Here is a 22,070-nt window from a genome sequence, read left to right on the forward strand (position 1 = left end):
CACCACTCAGTAGTATTTGATATAATGGCCCAATTTTTCCTGAAACATTCCTCTTGGATTCTAAAACACCCTCTCTCGGTTTTGCTTCTATTGCACTTTGGATGCTCCTTCTCAATCTCCTTTTCTTGTTCATCCTTCCCCCCCAATCCCCCCCAATAAACAGGCGCATCTAGGAGAGACTGTGGGTTCAATTCCAGACTACCACAATAAAATAACAAATAATAAGTTACACAAATTTGTTTTCCCACTGCATACAAAAGCTATATTTATACTATAATGTAGTCTGCTAAGTGTGCAATAGCACTATGTCTAAAAAACAATGTGGATACCCTTTTTATTGAGACAGTCTCACTGTGTTGCCAAGGCTGGAGTATAGTGGCATGATCTCAGCTCACTTCAATATCCACCTCCTGGGTTCAAGGGATTCTCCTGCCTCAGCCTCCCAAGTAGCTGAGATTACAGGCTCGTGCCACCACACTCGACTAGTTTTTGTATTTTTAGTAGAGATGGGGTTTCGCCATGTTGGCCAGGCTGGTCTCAAACTCCTGACTTCACGTGATCCGCCCGCCTCAGCCTCCTAAGGTGCTGGGCTTACAGCATGAGCCACCACACCCAGCCCAATGTAGATACTTTAATTTAAAAATATTTTATGGCTGGGCGCAGCAGCTCATGCCTTTAATCATAGCACTTTGGGAGGCAGTGGCAGGAGAATCGCTTAAGCCCAGGAGCTCCAGACCAACCTGAGTGACACGGCTAGACCCTGTCTCTATCAAAAAAAAAAATGTAAAATTTTATCTATGCACCAGTGGCCCTACCTACTCAGGAGGCTGAGGCAGGAAGATCACTTGAGCCTAGGAGGTCGAAGCTGCAGTTGAGATGTGTCCCCACCACTGCACTCCAGCCTGGGTAACAGACTCTACCTTAAAAAATATGTATATATATAGATTAAAAATGCTAAATCACCTAAGCCTTCAGGAAGTGGTAATCTCTTTGCTGGTGGAGGGGTCTTGCCTCAATGTTGATGGCTGCTGACTGATCAAGGTGATGGCTGCTGGCAATTTCTTAAGATAGCAATGATGTTTGCCCCATCAATTGACCCTTCAAGAAAGAACTTCTCTTTTTTTTTTTTTTTTTTTAAGACAAAGTTTCGCTCTTGTTGCCCAGGATGGAGTGCAGTGGCACGATCTCGGCTCACTGCAACCTCTGCCTCCTGGGTTCAAGTGATTCTCCTGCCTCAGCCTCCTGAGTAGCTGGGACTACAGGCACATGCTACCACGCCTGGCTAAATTTTGTAGTAGAGACAGGGTTTCACTATGTTGGCCAGGCTGGTCTCAATTTCTTGACCTCGTGATCCGCCCTCCTCGGCCTCCCAAAGTGCTGGGATTACAGGCATGAACCACCATGTAACTTCTTTCAAATTTGGAGTCAATCCTCTCAAACTCTGCTGCTGTCTCATCCAACTAGGTTGTTTTTTTTTTTTTTTTTGAGACGGAGTCTCGCTTTTTTTAAAGTTGTGTTACAAAAATAACACAACTTTTCCTATCTCTGTATATACTCCCCATAGCAATGTGACTTTACTGCCTTTAATCTGGGTTTAAATATATAATCTGTGTTGTCCTATGAAACATTAGCAAGGTGACATAAGCAGAGGTTTAAAAAGCAGTTGGACAGTGGGGCCTGCCCTCTGAGACTGCCACGTGGAGAAGCCCGTGGACAAAAAGCCTGCCGGCTGGTAAGCAGCCCCAACTGTCAGACATGAGAGTCAGGCCTTCTTAGACCCTCCAGACCCAGTATTTTTTAAAATACTTCATGATGGAGGGAAATACTTTGCAGTGTGCCATCAATCCCAGATGCACAATAAAAGAGAACAAATTCAACTACATGAAAATAAAAAAGTACTGCATCATAAAACATCCCATAAATGAATTAAAAATAAACAGTAAAATGGGTGGGAGAAAATACATGCATTCTAATATCATAGTCAAAGGCTTGTTTCCTTAATGTGTAAAAAAAATCCTGTAAAGTAGAAAAAAGCCACAGACAGTTTACAAAAACATTAAATGATTCAGCTGGGCATGGTGGCTTACTCCTGTAATCCCAGCACTTTGGGAGGTGGGCAGATCGCAAGGTCAGTTGGAGACCAGCCTGACCAACATAGTGAAACCCCATCTCTACTAAAAATATAAAAATCAGCCAGCGTGGTGGTGTGCTCCTGTAATTCCAGCTACTCAGGAGGCTGAGGCAGGAGAATCGCTTGAACCCGGGAGGAAGAGGTTGCAGTGAGCTGAGATTGCACCACTACATTCCAGATTGGGCGACAGAGTGAGACTCCATCTCAAAAATAAATATATAAATAAATAACTCTTGAGGAAAAAGAAAAAAAGGCCAGTTGTGGTGGCTCAAACCTGTAATCCCAGCACTTTGGGAGGCCAAGGTAGGAGAACCACTTGAGTCCAGGAATTTAAGACCAGCCTGGGCAACACAGCAAGACATCATCTCTACAAGTAACTAAAAGAAATATATATATATATATATGCCGGTCATTTGGTGGCATGCACCTGTGTCCCCAACTACTTGGGAGGCTAAGGTGGGAGGATCACTTGAGTCCAGGAAGTCGAGGCTGCAGTGAGCCATCATCATGCCACTGCACTCCAGCCTGGGCTACAAAGAGAGACCATATGGCTCAAAAAAAAAAAAAAAAGGTGGCTCAAATGCCATTTAAAAAAGTACAAAAATATGCTGAGACATTAATGATAAAAATTCATATAACAGGCTGAGCGTGGCAGCTCACACCTGTAAACCCAGCACTCTGGAAAGCTGAGTTGGGTGGATCACTTGAGGTCACGAGTTCAAGAACAGCCTGACCAACACAGTTAAACCCTGTCTCTACAAAAAATACAAAATTAGCCAGGCGTGGTGGCACATGCCTGTAATCCCAGCTATTTGGGAGGCTGAGGCAGAAATGCTTGAACCCAGAAGGCAGAGATTACAGTAAGCCGAGATCGTGCCATTGCACACTAGCCTGAGCAACAAGAGGAAAAAAATTCATATAATAAAAATAAAAAGTACAGAATAAAACAAAGTTATTTTTTTTATTTTTTTTTGAGACAGTCTTCCTCTGTCACCAGGCTGGAGTGCACCTGTACGATCTCAGGTCACTGCAACCTCCACCTCCTGGGTTCAAACAATTCTCGTGCCTCAGTCTCCCATGTAGCTGGGATTACAGGCATGCACCACCACAACCATCTAATTTTTATATTTTTGTATTTTTAGTAGAGAGGGGGTTTCACCACATTGTCCAAGATGGTCTTGATCTCCTGACTTGTGATCCACCCGCCTCAGCCTCCCAAAGTGCTGGGAATACAGGCGTGAGCCACCACGCCCGGCCAAATGATATAAATTTTTTAGTGAACGATGTTAACATAATCATAACATAAATACTGATTAATGATTTATTTTAAATTGTGATGGACTGGAGGAGGAAGTAATTTGTAGAAAGACATGTAGGAGAGCTAAGTTCTTACCTACCGTAGTAGTAGCAAAATCAGTAACACCTAAAACTGCTCAATCAAGAAACCATAGTATCGGCTGGGCGCGGTGGCTCAAGCCTGTAATCCCAGCACTTTGGGAGGCCGAGACGGGCGGATCACGAGGTCAGGAGATCGAGACCATCCTGGCTAACACGGTGAAACCCCATCTCTACTAAAAAAATACAAAAAACTAGCCGGGCGAGGTGGCGGGCGTCTGTAGTCCCAGCCACTCGGGAGGCGAAGGCAGGAGAATGGCGTGAACCCGGGAGGCGGAGCTTGCTGTGAGCCGAGATCCGGCCACTGCACTCCAGCCTGGGTGACAGAGCGAGACTCCGTCTCAAAAAAAAAAAAGAATTTAAAAAAAAAAAAGAAACCATAGTATCAGCATTTTATTTAGAAATGTGGAGGTATGGCCAGGTGTGGTGGCTCATGCCTAGGCGCGCAGATCACGAGGTCAGGAGTTCAAGACTAGCCTGTCCAACATGGTGAAACCCCATCTCTACTAAAAATACAAAAATTAGCCGGGTATGGGACGCCTATAATCCCAGCTACTCAGGAGGGTGAGGCAGGAGAATCACTTGAATCCGGGAGGCAGAGGTTGCAGTGAGCCGAGATCGCACCACTGCACTCCAGCCTGGGCGACAGAGTGAGACTCTGTCTCAAAAAAAAAAAAAAAAAAAAGATATGTAGAGGTATATATCAAAAGAAATAGCTACAAAATGAGAAAGTTACTTCTGGGGAGAAAGTCTTTCAGATTTCTCACTTTAATAGGCCTTTTGGAATGATTTGATTTTTTTTTAAGCCACAATCATAAATTTGACTTTTTTTTTTAAAAAAAAAAAAGGTTATGAATGTGATAAGGAACCTACCTTAACTGCCATGAAGAGCTCTTCAAGCTGTGCCATTTGCTCAGGTGAGAGCTGTAAGCAAGCAGAAAGACTCAAGTGAACTATGGAACCTGTATAAAAACTAAAGAGACAGAAATCTTGCCTTTAAGAAATCACATACCTGCAGAGCTAGAATAGAGGTGACACTCACTGCCATTGTTTGCATCTTGGGGTTTTCATGCTTACACAGCCATCTCATGACAAACTTGGCAGCATCAAACCTGAAAAGCAGTATTTATTTTTCTCACAATTATATATAAAGTTTGTGAAACTACACAGAAGAAATCATTTGGCGTTCCCCGAGTAATTCTATAACAAAAACAGTCTTGGACTTTCAAATCCTCAGCTATGAAAACCAAGAGCATTTGGCAGAGAGACCAGGCAGGGGATGGGAGAGTACGCAAATAAGAACGTGAGCAAAATACACAGAATTTACATAAAGATGAGCAAATCTAAGAAAAAATGTATTTATCATCCAGTTTCTACTACGATGGGTCTGAAAAAGAAAGGGAATTTTCAGAGTGGTAGCAATTTGTAATCTGAGTAGCAGACAATGCTAAAATGCTGCAGCAAACATCACTCAGTTACAAAGTGACTGAGCCTAAACCTTGTATTCACAAATCAGGGGCTTTGCTCTTGTTAGCTTGTGCCTCATTTCTCTGCTCTTTTATGTCAGCTATTATAAATGTTTTAAAACTTGTGAATCTGAGAGACTGCTAAGGCCTCAAGGGAAATCCTTCTGGAATGGCTAGGATGATGATGATTTTCTAAATAATTAAAAAGTAAATTACTATTAAAATAATAATTACATAACAAAACGAATAAATGACTAACATTCTTTTTCTTTTTCTTTTTTTTTTTTTTTGAGATGGAGTCTCGCTCTGTCACCCAGGATGGAGTGCAATGGTGCGATCTTGGCTCACTGCAACCTCCGCCTCCCGGGTTCAAGCGATTCTCCTGCCTCAGCCTGCCAAGTAGCTGGGACTACAGACGCCCGCCACCACGCCCAGCTAATTTTTGTATTTTTAGTGGAGATGGGGTTTCACCATGTTGGCCAGGGTGGTCTCGATCTCCTGACCTCGTGATCCGCCCGCCTCGGCCTCCCAAAGTGCTGGGATTACAGGTGTGAGCCACTGCGCCCGGCCTATTACTAATATTCTTTAGAATAGCCTGTACTTTACAGACACTATCGTATCTAACACCGGTAAGAGGCATTATTTAACAAATGAGGAAACTTATAAGCAAAGATAATGAAAGGGCTGGATCTTAAGTCCAAGTATGTTTGGCTCTCGGAACCTGTTCTTACCCACTATCCTGTACTGGAATCACTTCAGGAGACATTTTCAAGTAGGGTACTTCTAATCACTTCTATGTGGAAGAAGCTCAACAGAACCTTCTCTCCAAACACCTTATCCCAGCCTTAATCAGGCCCCTGCATTTAATAACCAAAGGCCAACACCCCAATCAAATGATCAAGTCTTATACTTGCCTGTCAAACGGAACATCCACAAGAATCCTGGAATTGGTTAAGGAGAGAAGACAATTCTTCTGTAACTTTTAGAGAATAAAGAAAAATAATTTTGAACAAATGTAACATTCCATTCTAAACAAAGATTCTATGTATTTGGAAGTATTACCAGTGAGCTTTTCTTATTGAGAGCTCATTGTGTACCTGTCCCTATCCACAATTTTCATTTAATGCTATAACTGATGACTGCCATGAGAGAATGAAGACTGAATAGGATTTTCCAACTTTAAAAGTAAGGTAGAAATAAATGAGGAAAACCACCTTCCTAATTGTATTTTTAAAAAAATCCAACTCCCTTTACAAAGTACACATTTGAATTAGATTTCACAAATGTATACCCCTGTGTAACCACTGCTACAATCAAGATATAATACTTCTATCTCCCCAGAGAGTTCCACTGTCCCCTCTTCCAGTCAGTCTCAACCCTGTAACCCTATCCTTGGAAAATTGCAATCATTATAGATTAGTTTTTTTAAGGTGTTATGCAAATGGAATCATGTGGTTCTGCTCTTTTGAGTTTGGCCTGTTTTGCTAAGCATATAACATTTTTGAGTGTCATCTACATACACTGCAGATATCAGTACTTCATCTCTTTGTGTGCCAACCAGTGTTTCCCTAAATAGATTTGTTACAATGTATCTATTCACCTGTTGTTGGACATTTGGTATGTTTCAAGTTTTTGGCAATGAAATAAAGGTACCATGAACATTCATGTAAACATCTTTATATGGATACATGCTTTCACTTATCTTCAATAAATACCTAGGAGTGAATGACTAGGTAGCTTATAAAGTATATATTTAACTTCTAAAGAAACTACCAAACTGTTCAAATTCTTTAATCATTTTTATAACTGGTTTATTTGTACTGTATTGAAAAGTTGAGTTCTTTAGATACTCTGAATGAAGTCGATTCTCATATATATAAAATGAACATATTTCCCAGTCCATCATCTACCTTTTCATTTTAAAAATGTGTTGGGGAGGGGGCCAGGCATGGTGGCTCACTCCTGTAATCCCAGCACTCTGGGAGGCCAAGGTAGGTGATCACCTGAGGTCAGCAGTTCGAAACCAGCCTGGCCAACATGGTGAAACCGCATCTATCCTAAAAATACAAAATCAGCCAGGCATGGTGGCGGGCACCTGTAATCCCAGCTACTCGAGAGGCTGAGGCAGGAGGCAGAGGTTGCAGTGAGCCAAGATCATGCCACTGCACTCCAGCCTGGGCAACAGAGTGAGACTTCATCTCAAAAAAAATAATAAAAATGAAAATGTGTGTAGGCCAGGCACGGTGGCTCCCGACTGTAATCCCAGCACTTTGGAAGGCCAAGGCGGGCAGATCACAAGGTCAGGGGATCGAGACCATCTTGGCTAACACGGTGAAACCCTATCTCTACTAAAAATACAAAAAAAAAAAAAAAATTAGCTGGGCATGGTGGCGGGCGCCTGTAGTCCCAGCTACTTGGGAGGCTGAGGCAGGAGAATGGCGTGAACCCGGGAGACGGAGATTGCAGTGAGCCAAGATCGCACCACTGCACTCCAGCCTAGGCAACAGAGCGAGACTCACCAAAAAAAAAAAAAAAAAAAAAAAAAGGTGTGTGTATATACGTGTGTGTGTGAGAAAGAACAGCTTTTAATTTTGATGAACTTTCATTTTTTTCTTTTATAATGGGTGCTTTTCATATCCTAAGATATCTTTACTTACCCCAAGGTCACAAATGTTTTCTCTTATGTTTTGTTAAAGTTTTATTCTTTTCCTTTTTGTTTGTTTGTTTTTGTAGGCCAGGCACAGGGTCTTGTTTAGACAAGGTTTTTGTTAGACAGGGTCTTGCTTTGTTGCCCAGGCTGGAGTGTAGTGGCTCAGATCAAAGCTCACTGCAGCTTCCAACTCCAAGTAATCCTCCTACCTCAGCCTCCCGAGTAGCAAGGACTACAGATGCTTGCCACCTGTAGTTTATTTTTTATTTTTAGTAAAGACTGGGTCTCACTATGTTGCCCAGGCTGATCATAAACTCCTAGCCTCAAGTGAGCCTGCTCTCTTGGTCTCCCAAAGTGCTGGCATTATAGGAATGAGCCACTAAGCCCAGCCTTGCTTTTATATTTAGATGTATGATTCAATTCAGCTTAATTTTCATGTTTAGGGTGAGGTAAAGGTCTAAACAATAAAGCGTTAATAGATGTTTCTGGGCAGTAGGTTTATGAGAGATTTTAAAAATATTAACCTCAGGTCGGGAGCAATGGCTCACACCTGTAATCCTGAGGTCTGGAGTTTGAGCCCAGACTGACCAACATGGTGAAACCCCGTCTCTACTAAAAATACAAAAGAATTAACTGGCTGGGTGTGGCGGCTCATGCCTGTAATCTCAGCACTTTGGGAGGCCGAGGCAGGCGGATCAGGAGGTCAGGAGATCAAGACCATCCTGGCTAACACGGTGAAACCCCGTCTCTACTAAAAATACAAAAAAAAAAAAAAAAAAATTAACTGGGTGTGGTGGCGGGTGCCTATAGTCCCAGCTGCTAGGGAGGCTGAGGCAGCAGAATGGCGTGAACCTGGGAGGTGGAGCTTGCAGTGAGCCAAGATCGCGCCACGGCACTCCAGCCTGGGTGACATAGCAAGACTGTCCCCCCCAAAAAAAAAAAAGAATTAGCCAGCTGTGGTGGCATGCACATGTAGGCCCAGCTACTTGGGAGGCTGAGGCAGGAGAATTGCTTGAACCCGGGAGGCAGAGGTTGCAGTGAGCCGAGATCACACCACTGCACTCCAGCCTGGGCAACGAGAATGAAAATCTCTCCAAAAAAAAAAAAGAAAGAAAATTTTAACCTCACTGCTTATCTATATTTCCTATTTTTTCTATAACAAACACAAACTCTTTTATTCTCTTTCTCTAATAGGACAAAAAACCAGAACTAAATAATATATTTTTCACATATTTATCCTAAAGTTAAAAAACACAAATTGTCTGCCGCACACGGTGGCTCACGAGGTCAGGAGTTTGAGACCAGCCTGACCAACATGGTGAAACCCATCTCTACTAAAAATACAAAAGTTAGCTGCACGTGGTAGTGCACGCCTGTAATCCCAGCTACTAAGGAGGCTGAGGCAGGAGAATTGCTTGAATCCGGGAGACAGATGTCACAGTGAACCGAGATCATGCCACTGCACTCCAGCCTGGGTGACAAAGAGAAACTCTGTCTTTAAAACAAACAAACAAACAAAAAACAAAAACAAACAATGCCACTGCACTCTGGCCTGGGCAACAGAGCTGAGACTCTGTATCAACAACAACAAAAAAAGCACAAACAAATATTCAACTGAAATTACCTGCTGATAATGGGGGAAATTTTTCAGAGCCTTGAAAAGTAGACAGGTGACCTCTGACAACAGGCGAACAGGCATCCCCTTGGCCAGGCCCTGGCGTGTTAGGTTGAGAGCGCAAGCACTGGCTGTGAACTGCACTGGCAAATCCAACGGGTGATTCCTCATTCCTACAGCCACAAGCTGAAGATGAACTTGTTTTTAGTGCATATGATGCCACTAATATTATGTATGCTGTCTTGTCCATGTTTTGGTTGGCAGAAATCTTCGTTTATTGGGACAGGAACAGATTTTCCTTACTCCAAGCATTTATTCTTTAGTACATCAGAGTATTACAGCAAAGCCTTCTAATCCAAATGGAGTCACTATCTGTGTGACTTTAGAGAATGTCACTTCCTTTCTCTAGACCTCTGTTTCTTTATCTGTGAAATTAACTCAAAATCATTTATTGAGCCTCACTCCATACAAGCTACTGTGACAGGCGCTGCAGGAGACACAATCATGAGTTAGAGCTACTCATAGCATAAAGCCTTGTGAGAGTAATAACACTATAAGAAATGCCAAAAAAAAAAATGGAAGAAAAGCACCATAAAAGACGCATCAATGAAGTGATGTCTGAAGACAGTAATTATGGAGAGAGTGGTCATTTCTGGGAGAGAATCAAAAGAACTCATTGAGAGAGCACATTTAGGCAGAGTCTCAGGATTTACACAGGAGGAGATAAATGTGGGGGCAGAATGGACAGGGTATTCCTAGGGGAAAGAAGTGTGATAAAGAAAAACAAAGTGGAAAAAAAGGATGGGATAAATCCACCAACAGAGAAGAATTTGAAACATGGTAAAACAAAACATTAGGTAACTTGAAGCTATACTGTGGAAGACCTAGAACACAAATATAAAATGAGGGCATTGTACCAAGCTTAGACCCCACCTGCTCTGCCATTCAGGGACACTGTGATCTGTTTCCTCTACTAGAGACAGACCTGGGATATACTTCTGCTATGGAAAATGGTGTTTTTTTTGTATATTGCTAAACTGATTTTTCAGTTTCATTAGATTGCCATCATCTGCAATTTAGAAATCCAGAAACCAAAAGAAATGTGATTTTCACAAAAATTACAGAATCTTAGTATGAAAAGAAATTTAGAACATCTAAATTCAGCCTAGGCAACATAGTAAGACCTCATCTTTATAGAAAAAACAAAAAAAATAGCCAGGCACGGTGGGGCACACCTATAGTCCTAGCTACTCAGGAGGCTGAGGCAGGAGGATCACTTGAGCCCAGGAGGTCAAGACTGCAGTTAGCTGAGATCATATCATGCCACTGCACTCCAGCCTGGGCAACAGAGTGAGACCCTGTCTCAAAGAACAACAACAAAAACAAACAAACAAAAACAGAAGAACATTTAATTCAATCTCTTCCTTACAGATGGAAAAAAAGGCCCAGAATTTTTTATTTATTTTATTTTTTCGAGTTGGGATCTTGCTCTGTTACCCAGGCTGGAGTATAGTGGCACCATCACAGCTTACTGTAGCAGCCTCAAACTCCTTGGCTCACATAGTCCTCCAATCTCAGTCACCCAAGTAGCTGGGACTATAGGCATGTGCAACCATGCCCAGCTAACTTTTTTTTTTTTTGAGACAGAGTCTCACTCTGTCGCCTAGGCTGGAGTGCAGTGGCATCATCTCGGCTCACTGCAACCTCCGTCTCCCAAGTTCAAGTGATTCTCCTGACTTAGCCTCCCCAGTAGCTGGGATTACAGGCACCTACCACCAAGCCTGGCTAATTTTTGTATTTTTAGTAGAGACGGGGTTCCACCATGTTGGCCAGGCTGGTCTTGAACTCCTGACCTCAGGTGATCTGCCCACCTCAGCCTCCCAAAAAGTGCTGGGATTACAGGTGTGAGCCATGGCGCCCAGCCAGAGCTTTTTTTTTTTTTTTTCCTACATTTTTGTAGAGACAGGGTCTTACTAATGTTGATCAGGATGGTCTTGAACTCCTGGCCTCAGCAAATCCTCCCATCTGGGCCTCCCAACCAAAGTGGTGGGATTACAGGCATGAGCCACCACAGCTGACCCAGAGTTTTTCTTTATACATTATGGCTTTTGAGTTGTAAATAAAGTTAATCTCCCATGCTGTAAAAAATCTTTTTTTTTTTTTTGAGTCTCGCTCTGTCACCAGGAGGGAGTGCAGTGGTGCGATCTCGGCTCACTGCAACCTCAAGCGATTCTCCTGCCTCAGTCTCCCAAGTAGCTGCGACTACAGGAGTGCGCCACCATGCCCAGCTAATTTTTGTATTGTATTTAGTAGAGATGGGGTTTCACCATGTTGGCCAGGATGGTCTCAATCTCTTGACCTCGTGATCCACCCGCTTCGGCCTCTCAAAGTGCTGGGAAAATATCCATATTTTTAAGGAATTGCAAAAAATTACAAATAATAAAAGACAAGATTTTTCTTAAGACCTTTCATTGTCATGTTTCACTAAAAACAACTATGTTTCAAATAAACACATGTATAAAAGAAAAATAAATAACTGCAGTTTTCTTTCCCAAGCCACTTAATACTTGTAATTACATTTACAATAAAACGCATCCTTCCCTAAACCAAAGCTAAGTTTGGCTATATCAATAAAGGCAACTTTATGTTATTCACAAAATAAGTGGTAGATTTGGCCACCCTTTAATTATTTTTATTTTGTTCTGTGCTTGTTTTCTTTTAGAAAGCCACATGATCCTATTAGTCCCTTACTTAGACCAAATTTTAACTGTTTTAATTCAAATTTATTCCACATAAATCTAGATGCTCAAAGCAAAAGACACTTTGTCACCTAAGCTTAATATTCTTTTCTTTGCTCTATGAGAGCACTTGACTCACTAAAGAATGAAGCATATAATTTATTAAATTCAGTGTGGTTTGTTAATAATTGTTAATTGAACCAAGTTAAGAAGTAATAATAAAACATATGTGTGCAAAGTGAAAAAAAAAAAAAAAAAAGAAGTAATAATAAAATTTTTCTTTCTTCAATTACCTTTAAAATAGCAGGCATGGTTACCTCCATTGAAAATGTCTCTGTGAATAGCCTGCAGAGGGCTTCCTTCATAAAACATGATCTGTTCCTGTATCGGCTCAGAGCTTCTGAAATCTGACTCATACTGGCTCCTCCAGCAACCTGAAAATAAAGACGTTACTAAATAGGTTTCACCATTCATTTTTAAGCACAGGGTTTTTGGGGCATCCAGTGTTTGAGACAATAATAAGATGTTCAATTAAATGTTTCAGGTGTTGGCCAGGTGGAGTGGCTCACACCTGTAATTCCAGCACTTTGGGAGGCTAAGGCAGGTGGCTCACCTGAGGTCAGGAGTTAGAGACTAGCCTGAACAATGTGGTAAAACCCCGTCTCTACTAAAATTACAAAAATTAGCCAGGCATGGTGGCAGGCGCCTGTAGTCCCAGCTACATGACAAAATATGCTGAGAGAAATTAAAGATCTAAATAAATGCAGAGATATACTGGGTTCAAGAATCAGGAGACTAGTGCCAGGCATGGTGGCTAATGCCTGTAATCCCAACACTTCGGGAGTCTGAGGCACAAGGGTTGCTTGAGCCCAGGACTATGAGATCAGCCTGGGCAACACAGTGAGACCTCACCTCTATTTTTCAAAACAACAGGAGACTCATCGTTATTAAATGGCAATTTTTCTCAAACTGACCTATAGATTCAATGCAATCCCAACTAAAATACCAGTAGTCCTTTTTGTAGATATTGACAAGTTGTTTTTATGAATCATATGGAAATACAAGGAACCTAGAATAACCAAAACAATTATGAAACAGAACCAAAACAATTATGAAACTTCTTCAACATAGTTGAAGAACATAGTTGAAGAAGTCACATTACCTAATTTCAAGACTTCATATAAAGTTAGAGTAATCAAGACAGTAGTCCGGGCGTGATGGCTCGGGCCTGTAATCCCAACACTTTGGAAGGCCAAGGCGGGCAGATCACCTGAGGTCACGAGTTCAAGACCAGCCTGGCCAACATGGTGAATCCTCATCTCTACTAATAAGTACAAAAATTAGCTGGGCGTGGTGGTGCATGCCTACAGTCCCACTTACTCAGGAGGCTGAGCTAGGAGAATCACTTGAACCCGGGAGGCGGAGGTTGCAGTGAGCAGAGATCACACCACTGCACTCCAGCCTGGGTGACAGACCGAGATTCTGTCTCAAAAAAAAAAAAAAAAAATATATATATATACACACACACACATATATATACATATACATATATATATAGAGAGAGAGTATTGGTGTAGATAGACAAACAGATAAAGGTGGCTCACGCCAATAATCCCAGCACTTTGGGAGGCTGAGGCGGGCGGACCATGAGGTCAGGAGATCGAGACTATCTTGGCTAACACGGTGAAACCCCATCTCTACTAAAAATACAAAAAACTGGCCGAGCATGGTGGTGGGCACCTGTAGTCCCAGCTACTGAGGAGGCTGAGGCAGGAGAATGGCGTGAACCTGGGAGGCAGAGCTTGCAGTGAATGGAGATCGTGCCACTGCACTCCAGCCTGGGTGACAGAGCGAGACTCCATCTCAAAAAAAAAATTTAAAAAAAATTTTAAAAAAATAAAGAGCCCAGTAACAGACTCACACATATACGGATACCCGATTTTCAACAAAGATGCCAAGTTAATCCAAGGGGGAAGAGATAATCCTTGGTGGTTGAGCTAAGATCGGACCACTGCACTCCAGCCTGGGCGACAGAGCAGGACTTGACTACCCCCAAAAAAATTTGGAGATCTCGGCTCACAGCAGAGGTTGCAGTGAGCCGAGATCGTGCCACTGCACTCCATCCTGGACAACAGAGTGACTCTGTCTCAATAAAAAAATTAATTAATTAAAATACAACAATTACTAAGTTCAAATCAAAAGAATAAAATGTTAACACAACGAATGAGTATACAAATCACTTTACTCTCTTCCCCTAGGAAGAACAAAGGAGGTATGATTATAAAGAAAGAATTCTTTTAAAACAATAGCTCTGGGCTGGGCACGGTGGCTCAAGCCTGTAATCCCAGCGCTTTGGGACCCCAAGGCGGGTGGATCACCTGAGGTCTGGGAGTTCAAGACCAGCCTGACTAGCATGGTGAAACTCTGCCTCTACCAAAAATACAAAAAATTAGCCAGGCGTGGTGGCACACGCCTGTAATCCCAGCTACTCGGGAAGCTGAGGCAGGAGAGTTGCTTGAATCCAGGAGGCGGAGGTGGCAGTGAGCCGAGATTGCGCCATAGCACTCCACCCTGGGCAACAAGAGCAAAACTCTGTCTCCACAAAACAAAAAATAATAATAATAATAGCTCTGAACCTTGGCTCTACATTATAATTAGCTAGGAGTTTTTAAAATCCTGATGCCGAGGCCAAGTCCCAGACCAATTAAATCATAATCTCTGGGGGACAGGACACAGGCATCAGTAAAGCTCCCACAGTGATTACAATGTATATCTAAGGTAAAGAACCACTGTTTTAAAAACATATATTCCTAACCACATATATTTAAATATATGTTCAAAAGTAACACCACGAGCCAGGCACAGTGGCACATGTCTGTAGTTCCAGCTACTTGGGAGGCTGAGGCAGGAGGACTGCCTGAGCCCAGGAGTTCTGGGCTATAGTGTGCATGCCAATTGGGTATCCATACCAAGCCTGGCATCAATGTTAAGCTTCCAGGAGCAGGGGACCACCAGGTTGCCTAAGGAGGGGTGAACTGATCAAGGCCAGAAATGGAGGTCAAAACTCCCATGCTAATCAGTAGTGAGGTCATGCAACATAGTGACACCTTGCCTCTAAAAATATTAAAATTTTAATTTAAAAATTTTTTAAATGAATAAAAAATGAATACCATGTGCATCTATAGACTTATCCCATCATCTCATCAACGCTCAATACTTTTCTCTTAGGTAATATTTTCTTTTTTCTTTTTTTCAGACAGAGTCTCACTCTGTCACCCAGGATGGAGTGCAATGGCACGACCTCAGCTCACTGCAACTTCTGCCTCCTAGGTTCAAGCGATTCTCCTGGCTCAGGCTCCTGAGTAGCTGGGATTTACAGGGGGGCGCTACCACACCCAGCTAATTTTTGTATTTTTAGTAGAGACAGGGTTGGCTAGGCTGGTTTTGAACTCCTGATCTCAAGTCTTGGCCTCTCAAAGTGCTGGGATTACAGGCACAAGCCACCATGCCAGGCCATAAAACCCCAAAATGTAAAATTGCTTGTCAATACTTTACACAAAAATAATGTTAGCCATGTTGATCACATACCTTATCCATTATATTCTGCTCTTCACAGAGCTAAAGAACACAAGTTTTAGAGTCATAAAGACTTTGGCACAGGTCCCCGCTCTACCACTTAATAGTTCCATGATTTTGGGTAAGTAGCTAAACCTCCTGAAGCTTCCACTTTCCTCATCCATGTCAAATGGGAGGATGAAAGGAGAAAACCACATGCAGGGCATGGTGTCCCACTCCTGTAATCCCAGCACTTTGGAAGGCGGAGGCGGGCAGATCACTTGAGGTCAGGAGTTCGAGACCAGCCTGGCCAACATGGTGAAACCCTGTTTCTACTAAAAATAAAAAATTAGCTGGGCGTGGTGGCAATGATGGTGAGAGATGGTGCCACGGCACTCCACCCTGGGCAACAGAGGGATACTCCGTTGCAAAAAAAACAAAAAACAAAAACGGTCCTGATTGTAAAGCCAACATGGAGGCTGGGACTATATCTTTTTTTTTTTTTCTTTTTGAGACCGAGTTTCACTTTTGGCCAGGCTGGAATACGGTGGTGCAATCTCAGCTAACTGCAACCGCCACTTCCCAGGTTCAAGTGATTCTCCTGCCTCAGCCTCCCAAGTAGCTGGGATTACATGTGCCCACCACCACACCAGGGCTAATTTTTGTATTTTTAGTACAGACCAGGTTTCACCATGTTGGCCAGGCTGGCCTCGGACTCCTGACCTCAAGTGATCTGCCCGCCTCGGCCTCCCAAAGTGCTGGGGATTACAGGCATGAGCCACCGTGCTCAGCCTACATCTTAATATTACATTCTCACGTGTGGCTGGGCACAGTGGCTCACGCCTGTAATCCCAGCACTTTGGGAGGCCGAGGCAGGCAGATCACTTGAGGTCAGGAGTCTGAGACCAGCCTGACCAACATGAAGAAACCCAATCTCTATTAAAAATACAAAACTACCCAGGTGTGATGGCACATGCCTGTAATCCCAGCTACTCGGGGGGCTGAGGCAGGAGAATCACTTGAACCCAGGAGGCAGAGGTTGCAGTGAGCGGAGATCGCACCATTGCACTCCAGCCTGGGCAACAAGAGCAAAACTCCATCTCAAAAAATAATAATATTCTCACAACCTACCACATAGTAGGTGCACAATAATCGTTAATTATTAAATAAGCTGTTCAAGGATTTTTTTATCTGTCTCCGTAACCCGAATACCTGGAAAAATTCTGGTCTATAGCACAAGTTTAATAATGTTCTAAACAAATGAAACAAAACTTATTTAGACAAGAACAAACCCTCAAGCCTTGCTTTGTAGTAAAGAAGTCAGAAGAGCCAGCATCTGTGGCCAATAGTCCCACAAATTGCATGGCAGGCCGCTGTTGTATAAATAGTTCTACAGCTTCATCAGTGATGCATATGCCCCCAGAAATATCCAATGACACAACATTGGGCAGGATATCCTTCTGCTGTAGCAAATGAAAAGCTAGGTCTGATTTGAGTTGCCTGTGATCAGAAATATCAAGGTGAAGCAGACACGTAAGTCCTCTAATGACTGCAAGAATTTGTGATTTGGTCATGGTCAGGCATTTTAGATAGTGCATTGTAAGAGACTTCAATCGATCCTTACAGGTAAGCAGTGCAGAAATATCAGTGACCAGAGTATTAGAGATATCTAAGCTTTCCAGTCTTGGTAACTGAGAAACATTAGCCAGGTCTTCAGTATGAAAACAAACATTAAAAACACTTAAAATGCGAAGACCAGTGAGCTGACTAAAGAACAGTAAACTTGAATTTCGAGGGATGCTTGTCGAGTCTAACAGGAGACACCGGAGGTTTTGCTGGATCCAGCTATTGCTGCAGAGTCCACTTATGATGTCTGGAACAGGGAGGTCAGCGTGCACTGCAGTAGCATTCAGTTCAATGAGCTTATGATGGCAGAAGGCTTTTATGAATGCAGCTGTAGAGATTTTAGCTTTTTGGATATTGACCAGCTTCAGTTTCATTTGGTTGCCTCGGAAAATGCTTGCTGTTCTGTCAGTCAGCTTGCCTATAAAAGAACCAGAACCAACTTGTAATGACGACTAGATCTCATGTCTTTCCAGGATAAAATGTGGCAAAGAAGACACATGCTAATAATAACAATAATGACAACATTTACTGCTCTGTGCTAGCATTGTTCTAAACTCCTTTAATAAGATTATTATCTCATGTACTCTTTGCATTAATACTATAAAGGAATTATTATTACTACTATTACGTAGCTGAGGAAACTGAAACTTGAATAGGTGAGTATGTCAAAGAAATAGAAGACAGAGCAGCAAATCACTCAAAATGTAGAACAACACTACTGGGACATAGTGCCTGTTGGGGGGCATGGCTGGAAGCAAGGATGAAGAGGATGGTAAAAGTCCTGTCCACAAAGCTAGGAAATTCAGACTTTTATCCTATGGACAACGAGGAACAACTGAAGACTTTTTAACCATAAAATGAATAGTCATCACATTTTTTTTTTTTTTTTTTGAGACTGAGTTTCGCTCTTGTCACCCAGGCAGGAGTACAGTGGTGTAATCTCGGCTCACTGCAATCTCCGCCTCCTAGGTTCAAGTGATTCTCCTGCCTCAACCTCCCCAGTAGCTGGGATTACAGGCACCTGCCACCACGCCCGGCTAATTTTTGTACTGTTAGTAGAGACCGGGTTTCACCATGTTGGCCAGGCTGGTCTCAAACTCCTGACCTCAGGTGATCCACCCACCTCGGCCTCCCAAAGTGCTGGGATTACACGAGTGAGCCACTGCGCCTGGCTGGTCGTCGCATTTTGATGTAGCTTCTTTTTTTTAAAAAAAAAAAAAAAAAAAGGATTATAATTACATTTTTAGAAACACCAATTTTGTGACAGAGTAAAGAACTTAGGGCCAGGCACAGTGGCTCACATAAGGAGTGTTCAGAGTGAGAAAAGTATCCAAGACACGTCCTTAAGAAGCACAAAATACTTAAGGTACAGATAGAAAAACAGAAGGAAATTGTGGAAGAGTGATCTGGTATACAAGAAAAAAAACAAAACAGAAAACTACTCTAAACCAGAAAGGTGAAGGAGAGTAATGACCACTAAAAGTCAAACCAACAAGAAACTCTGACAATTTTTTTTTTTTTTTAAGACAGAGTTTCACTCTTGTTGCCCAGGCAACCTCTGCCTCCTGGCTTCAAGCGATTCTCCTGACTCAGCCTCCCGAGTAGCTGGGACTATAGGCGCCCACCACCTCACCCGGCTAGTTTTTTGTGTTTTTTTAGTAGAGACGGGGTTTCACTGTGTTAGCCAGGATGGTCTTGATCTCCTGACCTCGTGATCCGCCCGTCTCAGCCTCCCAAAGTGCTGGGATTACAGGCTTGAGCCGCAGCGCGTGGCCCATTTTTTTTTTTTTTTTCTTTTAAGAGACAGAGTCTCACTCCTGCCCAGGATGCAGTGCAATGGCGCGATTATAGCTCACTATAGCCTCGAACGCCTGGTTCCAAGCAGTCTTCCCGCCTAGACCTTCCAAAGTGCTAGGATTACAGGCATGAACCACCGTGCCCAGCCACTCCTGATAATTTAACGGATCTAGGCAATGATATTCCATCTATGGCCACCGCAATCACAAAAACAAACCAACCTTATCAACTCCCTGAAGAAAGCACATAGCACCACACCAAGAGTTAAAAAAAAAAAAAAAAAAAAAAAACCCGACATGAACTTGATCAAGCATCTACCTCCAACGTTCAAGTGACACGATATACAGGGATCAGAAGAACACGTAAAAATCATAGCACTTATATGACAAAATATCTATTAAAAGAAACTTTATACAACAAATGATCAGTTTTATAATCTGGGGTTACAGGTGTGAGCCACCACATCCGGCCGTAGTTTTTGTATTTTTAGTACAGATGAGGTTTCACCATGTTGGCCAGGCTGGTCTCAAACTCCTGACCTCAAATGATCTGCCTGCCTCCGCCTCCCAAAGTGCTGGGATTACAGGCATGAGGCACCCTGCCTGGCCCATAATCAATTTCAGAACCTCAAAATTTCCATCACCTCAGAAAGAAACCTTGTGCCCATTAGATTTTACTTCCTTTTTCTCACATCCCTCCAGCCCTAAGCAACCACTAGTCTACTTTCCATCTCTATGGATTTGCCTATTCTGAACATTTAATACAAATCAAATCATCCAATATGTGGTCTTGTGTGCCAAACCTTTTTCATTTAGCATGTTTTTAAGGCTCACGTTGTGCAACATGTATATCTGTACTCGTTCCTTTTTATAGTCACATATTCTACTGTATGGACATACCACATTGTATTTATCTGTTTTTCGGTTGATGGACATTTGTGTTGTTTTCACTTTTGGGCTATTATGAATAATATGGTACCATAAAGATATGTGTACACATTTTATTTTTAAACTTAAAAAAAATGTATTCTAAACTTTCTCTGCCCCATATGAATCTGCAGGAATGTGTAAAAGTTTCTATGTGGATATAAGTTTTCATTTCTCTTGAGTGAAATTGCTGGATCAAATGGTAACTCGTTATCTTTTTGAGGAACTACCAGACTGTTGTTTGTGGCTGTGCTATTTTACATTCCCGCCAGCAGTGTCCAAGAGTTTCTCCACGTTCTCACCAAGACTCATCTGACATTTTGATTACAGCCATCCTAGTGGATGTGAAATAGTATCTGTTGGGCTTTTAATTTGCATTTCCCTAATGACTAATGGTGTTGAGCAACTTGTCATGTGCTTATTGGCCATTTGTGTCTTTTTTTTTTTGAGACAGAGTCTCTGTTGCCCAGGCTGGAGTGCAGTGGCGCGATCTCGGCTCACCACAACCTCCACCTCCTGAGTTCAAGTGATTCTAAATCTAATGGGCACAAGGTTTCTTTCTGAAGTGATGGAAATTTCGAGGTTCTAAAATTGATTATGGGCCAGGCAGGGTGCTTCACACCAGACATGATGGCTCACACCTGTAATCCCAGGTTATAAATAAATAAATAATAAAATGCCCTTTTTTTCCTTTCTTTTTTTAGTGGAGTTCTTTAAGCACAGCTACAATGGGAGGTAAGACTCATAACCATAATGAAAAGAATGGTAAACAAGACAACAGCAAGAGCATTTTGAAAAAGCTAGAGAGCAGGCCGGGCGCGGTGGCTCACGCCTGTAATCCCAGGACTTTGGGAGGCCAAGGCAGGCGGATCACCTGAAGTCAGGAGTTCGAGACCAGCCTGGCCAATGTGATAAAACCCCGTCTCTACTAAAAATACAAAAATCAGCCAGGCATGGTGGTGGGCAACTGTAATCCCAGCTACTTGGGAGGCTGAGGCAGGAGAATCGCTTGAACCCAGGAAGTGGAGGTTGCAATGAGCCAAGATTGTGCCACTATACTTCAGTCTTGGTGACAAGAGCTAAACTCCATCTCAAAAAAAAAAGAAAGCTAGAGAGCAGATGGATAAGTGATAACTTAGTAAGTGAAGAGTGGAAAACCAAGTCAATAGCAGGGCTAGCCTAGAAGACAACTTCCATCATGGAATCCCAGAAAGAGTGAGTCTCAACTTCCAGACAAATGAAATGGAAATACTTTGTGAGAATCACAATAGGAACTGTGTGTGAAAGTGCTTTTCAAAGAGTAAAGTACTGCAAGAGCTGACTTTAGAGAAGGCTTATCACTACCTTGCCAAGTCATCACCCTGAGAAATCGATCAGCTACTTCCTGAGGGAAACTCCAATGCTCCGGAAGGCACAGCGTTCCATCAGGTCTTTCAGAACACAGTTTCTCCAGGTTAGCAATCAGGACATTCAGGCAGATGTTGACCAAAGTGTAGGGAGATGCCTCTTCCTAACAAACAAAACCCCAAACAAATTTTGTTAGAACACATCTGCAAAAATTCAACATAAAACTAGTCATGCCATACATATTCCATTTGATGAGGGTATGTGAAGAAACATCCTTCATACTCTAATAATGATTTATATGTAACGAAACCACCTCATTCCAACATTAACTGAATGGAAAATTTAATCTGTTGTCTCTTCTGTTGTACAGCTGTCCCTCAAAACCTGCAGGAGATTGGTTCCAGAACTCCCCAACCAGCATCCACAGATGCTCAAGTCCCCTTATATAAAATGGTGTAATGTTTGCATATAACCTATGCAGACATTCTCATACACTATAAATCATTTCTAAATTACTTATAAGCACTAATACAGTATAAATGCATTATACTGTATTGTTTACAGAATGACAAGAAAAAAGTCTGGACATGTTCAGTACAGACACAGGTTTTTTCCCCCAAATATTTTCCATCTAAAGTTGGCTGAATTCACATATACTGAACCCACAGTCAGAAAGAACATATTGTATCTTGAAAAACATTAAGTTCTTTTATTCTTTTTTTTGAAACAGGGTCTCACTATCGCCTAGGCTGGAGTGCAGCGGCACAATCATAGCTGAATGCAGCTTTGACTTTCCCAGTCAGTTGATCCTTCCACCTCAGCCT

The 22,070-nt window shown here is 42.4% G+C and overlaps 1 protein-coding gene across 1 annotated transcript in view; it reads right to left on the bottom strand.

Moving 5' to 3' along the window:
• The window catches only part of ZYG11A (zyg-11 family member A, cell cycle regulator), a 53,145-nt gene that overhangs the window by 19,906 nt on the left and 11,169 nt on the right, over positions 1–22,070 (bottom strand). The window contains exons 2-8 of the mRNA XM_038000045.2: positions 21,244–21,409; positions 16,843–17,594; positions 12,289–12,429; positions 9,267–9,443; positions 5,907–5,971; positions 4,539–4,638; positions 4,400–4,450 (exon numbers count right to left, since the gene is read on the bottom strand). Of these exons, the coding sequence (XP_037855973.1) occupies positions 4,400–4,450; positions 4,539–4,638; positions 5,907–5,971; positions 9,267–9,443; positions 12,289–12,429; positions 16,843–17,594; positions 21,244–21,409 (1,452 nt within the window). The remainder of the gene's footprint in view (positions 1–4,399; positions 4,451–4,538; positions 4,639–5,906; positions 5,972–9,266; positions 9,444–12,288; positions 12,430–16,842; positions 17,595–21,243; positions 21,410–22,070) is intronic.

The sequence above is a fragment of the Chlorocebus sabaeus genome, chromosome 20, assembly GCF_047675955.1.
Source record: "Chlorocebus sabaeus isolate Y175 chromosome 20, mChlSab1.0.hap1, whole genome shotgun sequence".
NCBI classification, from domain to species: Eukaryota; Metazoa; Chordata; class Mammalia; order Primates; family Cercopithecidae; genus Chlorocebus; species Chlorocebus sabaeus.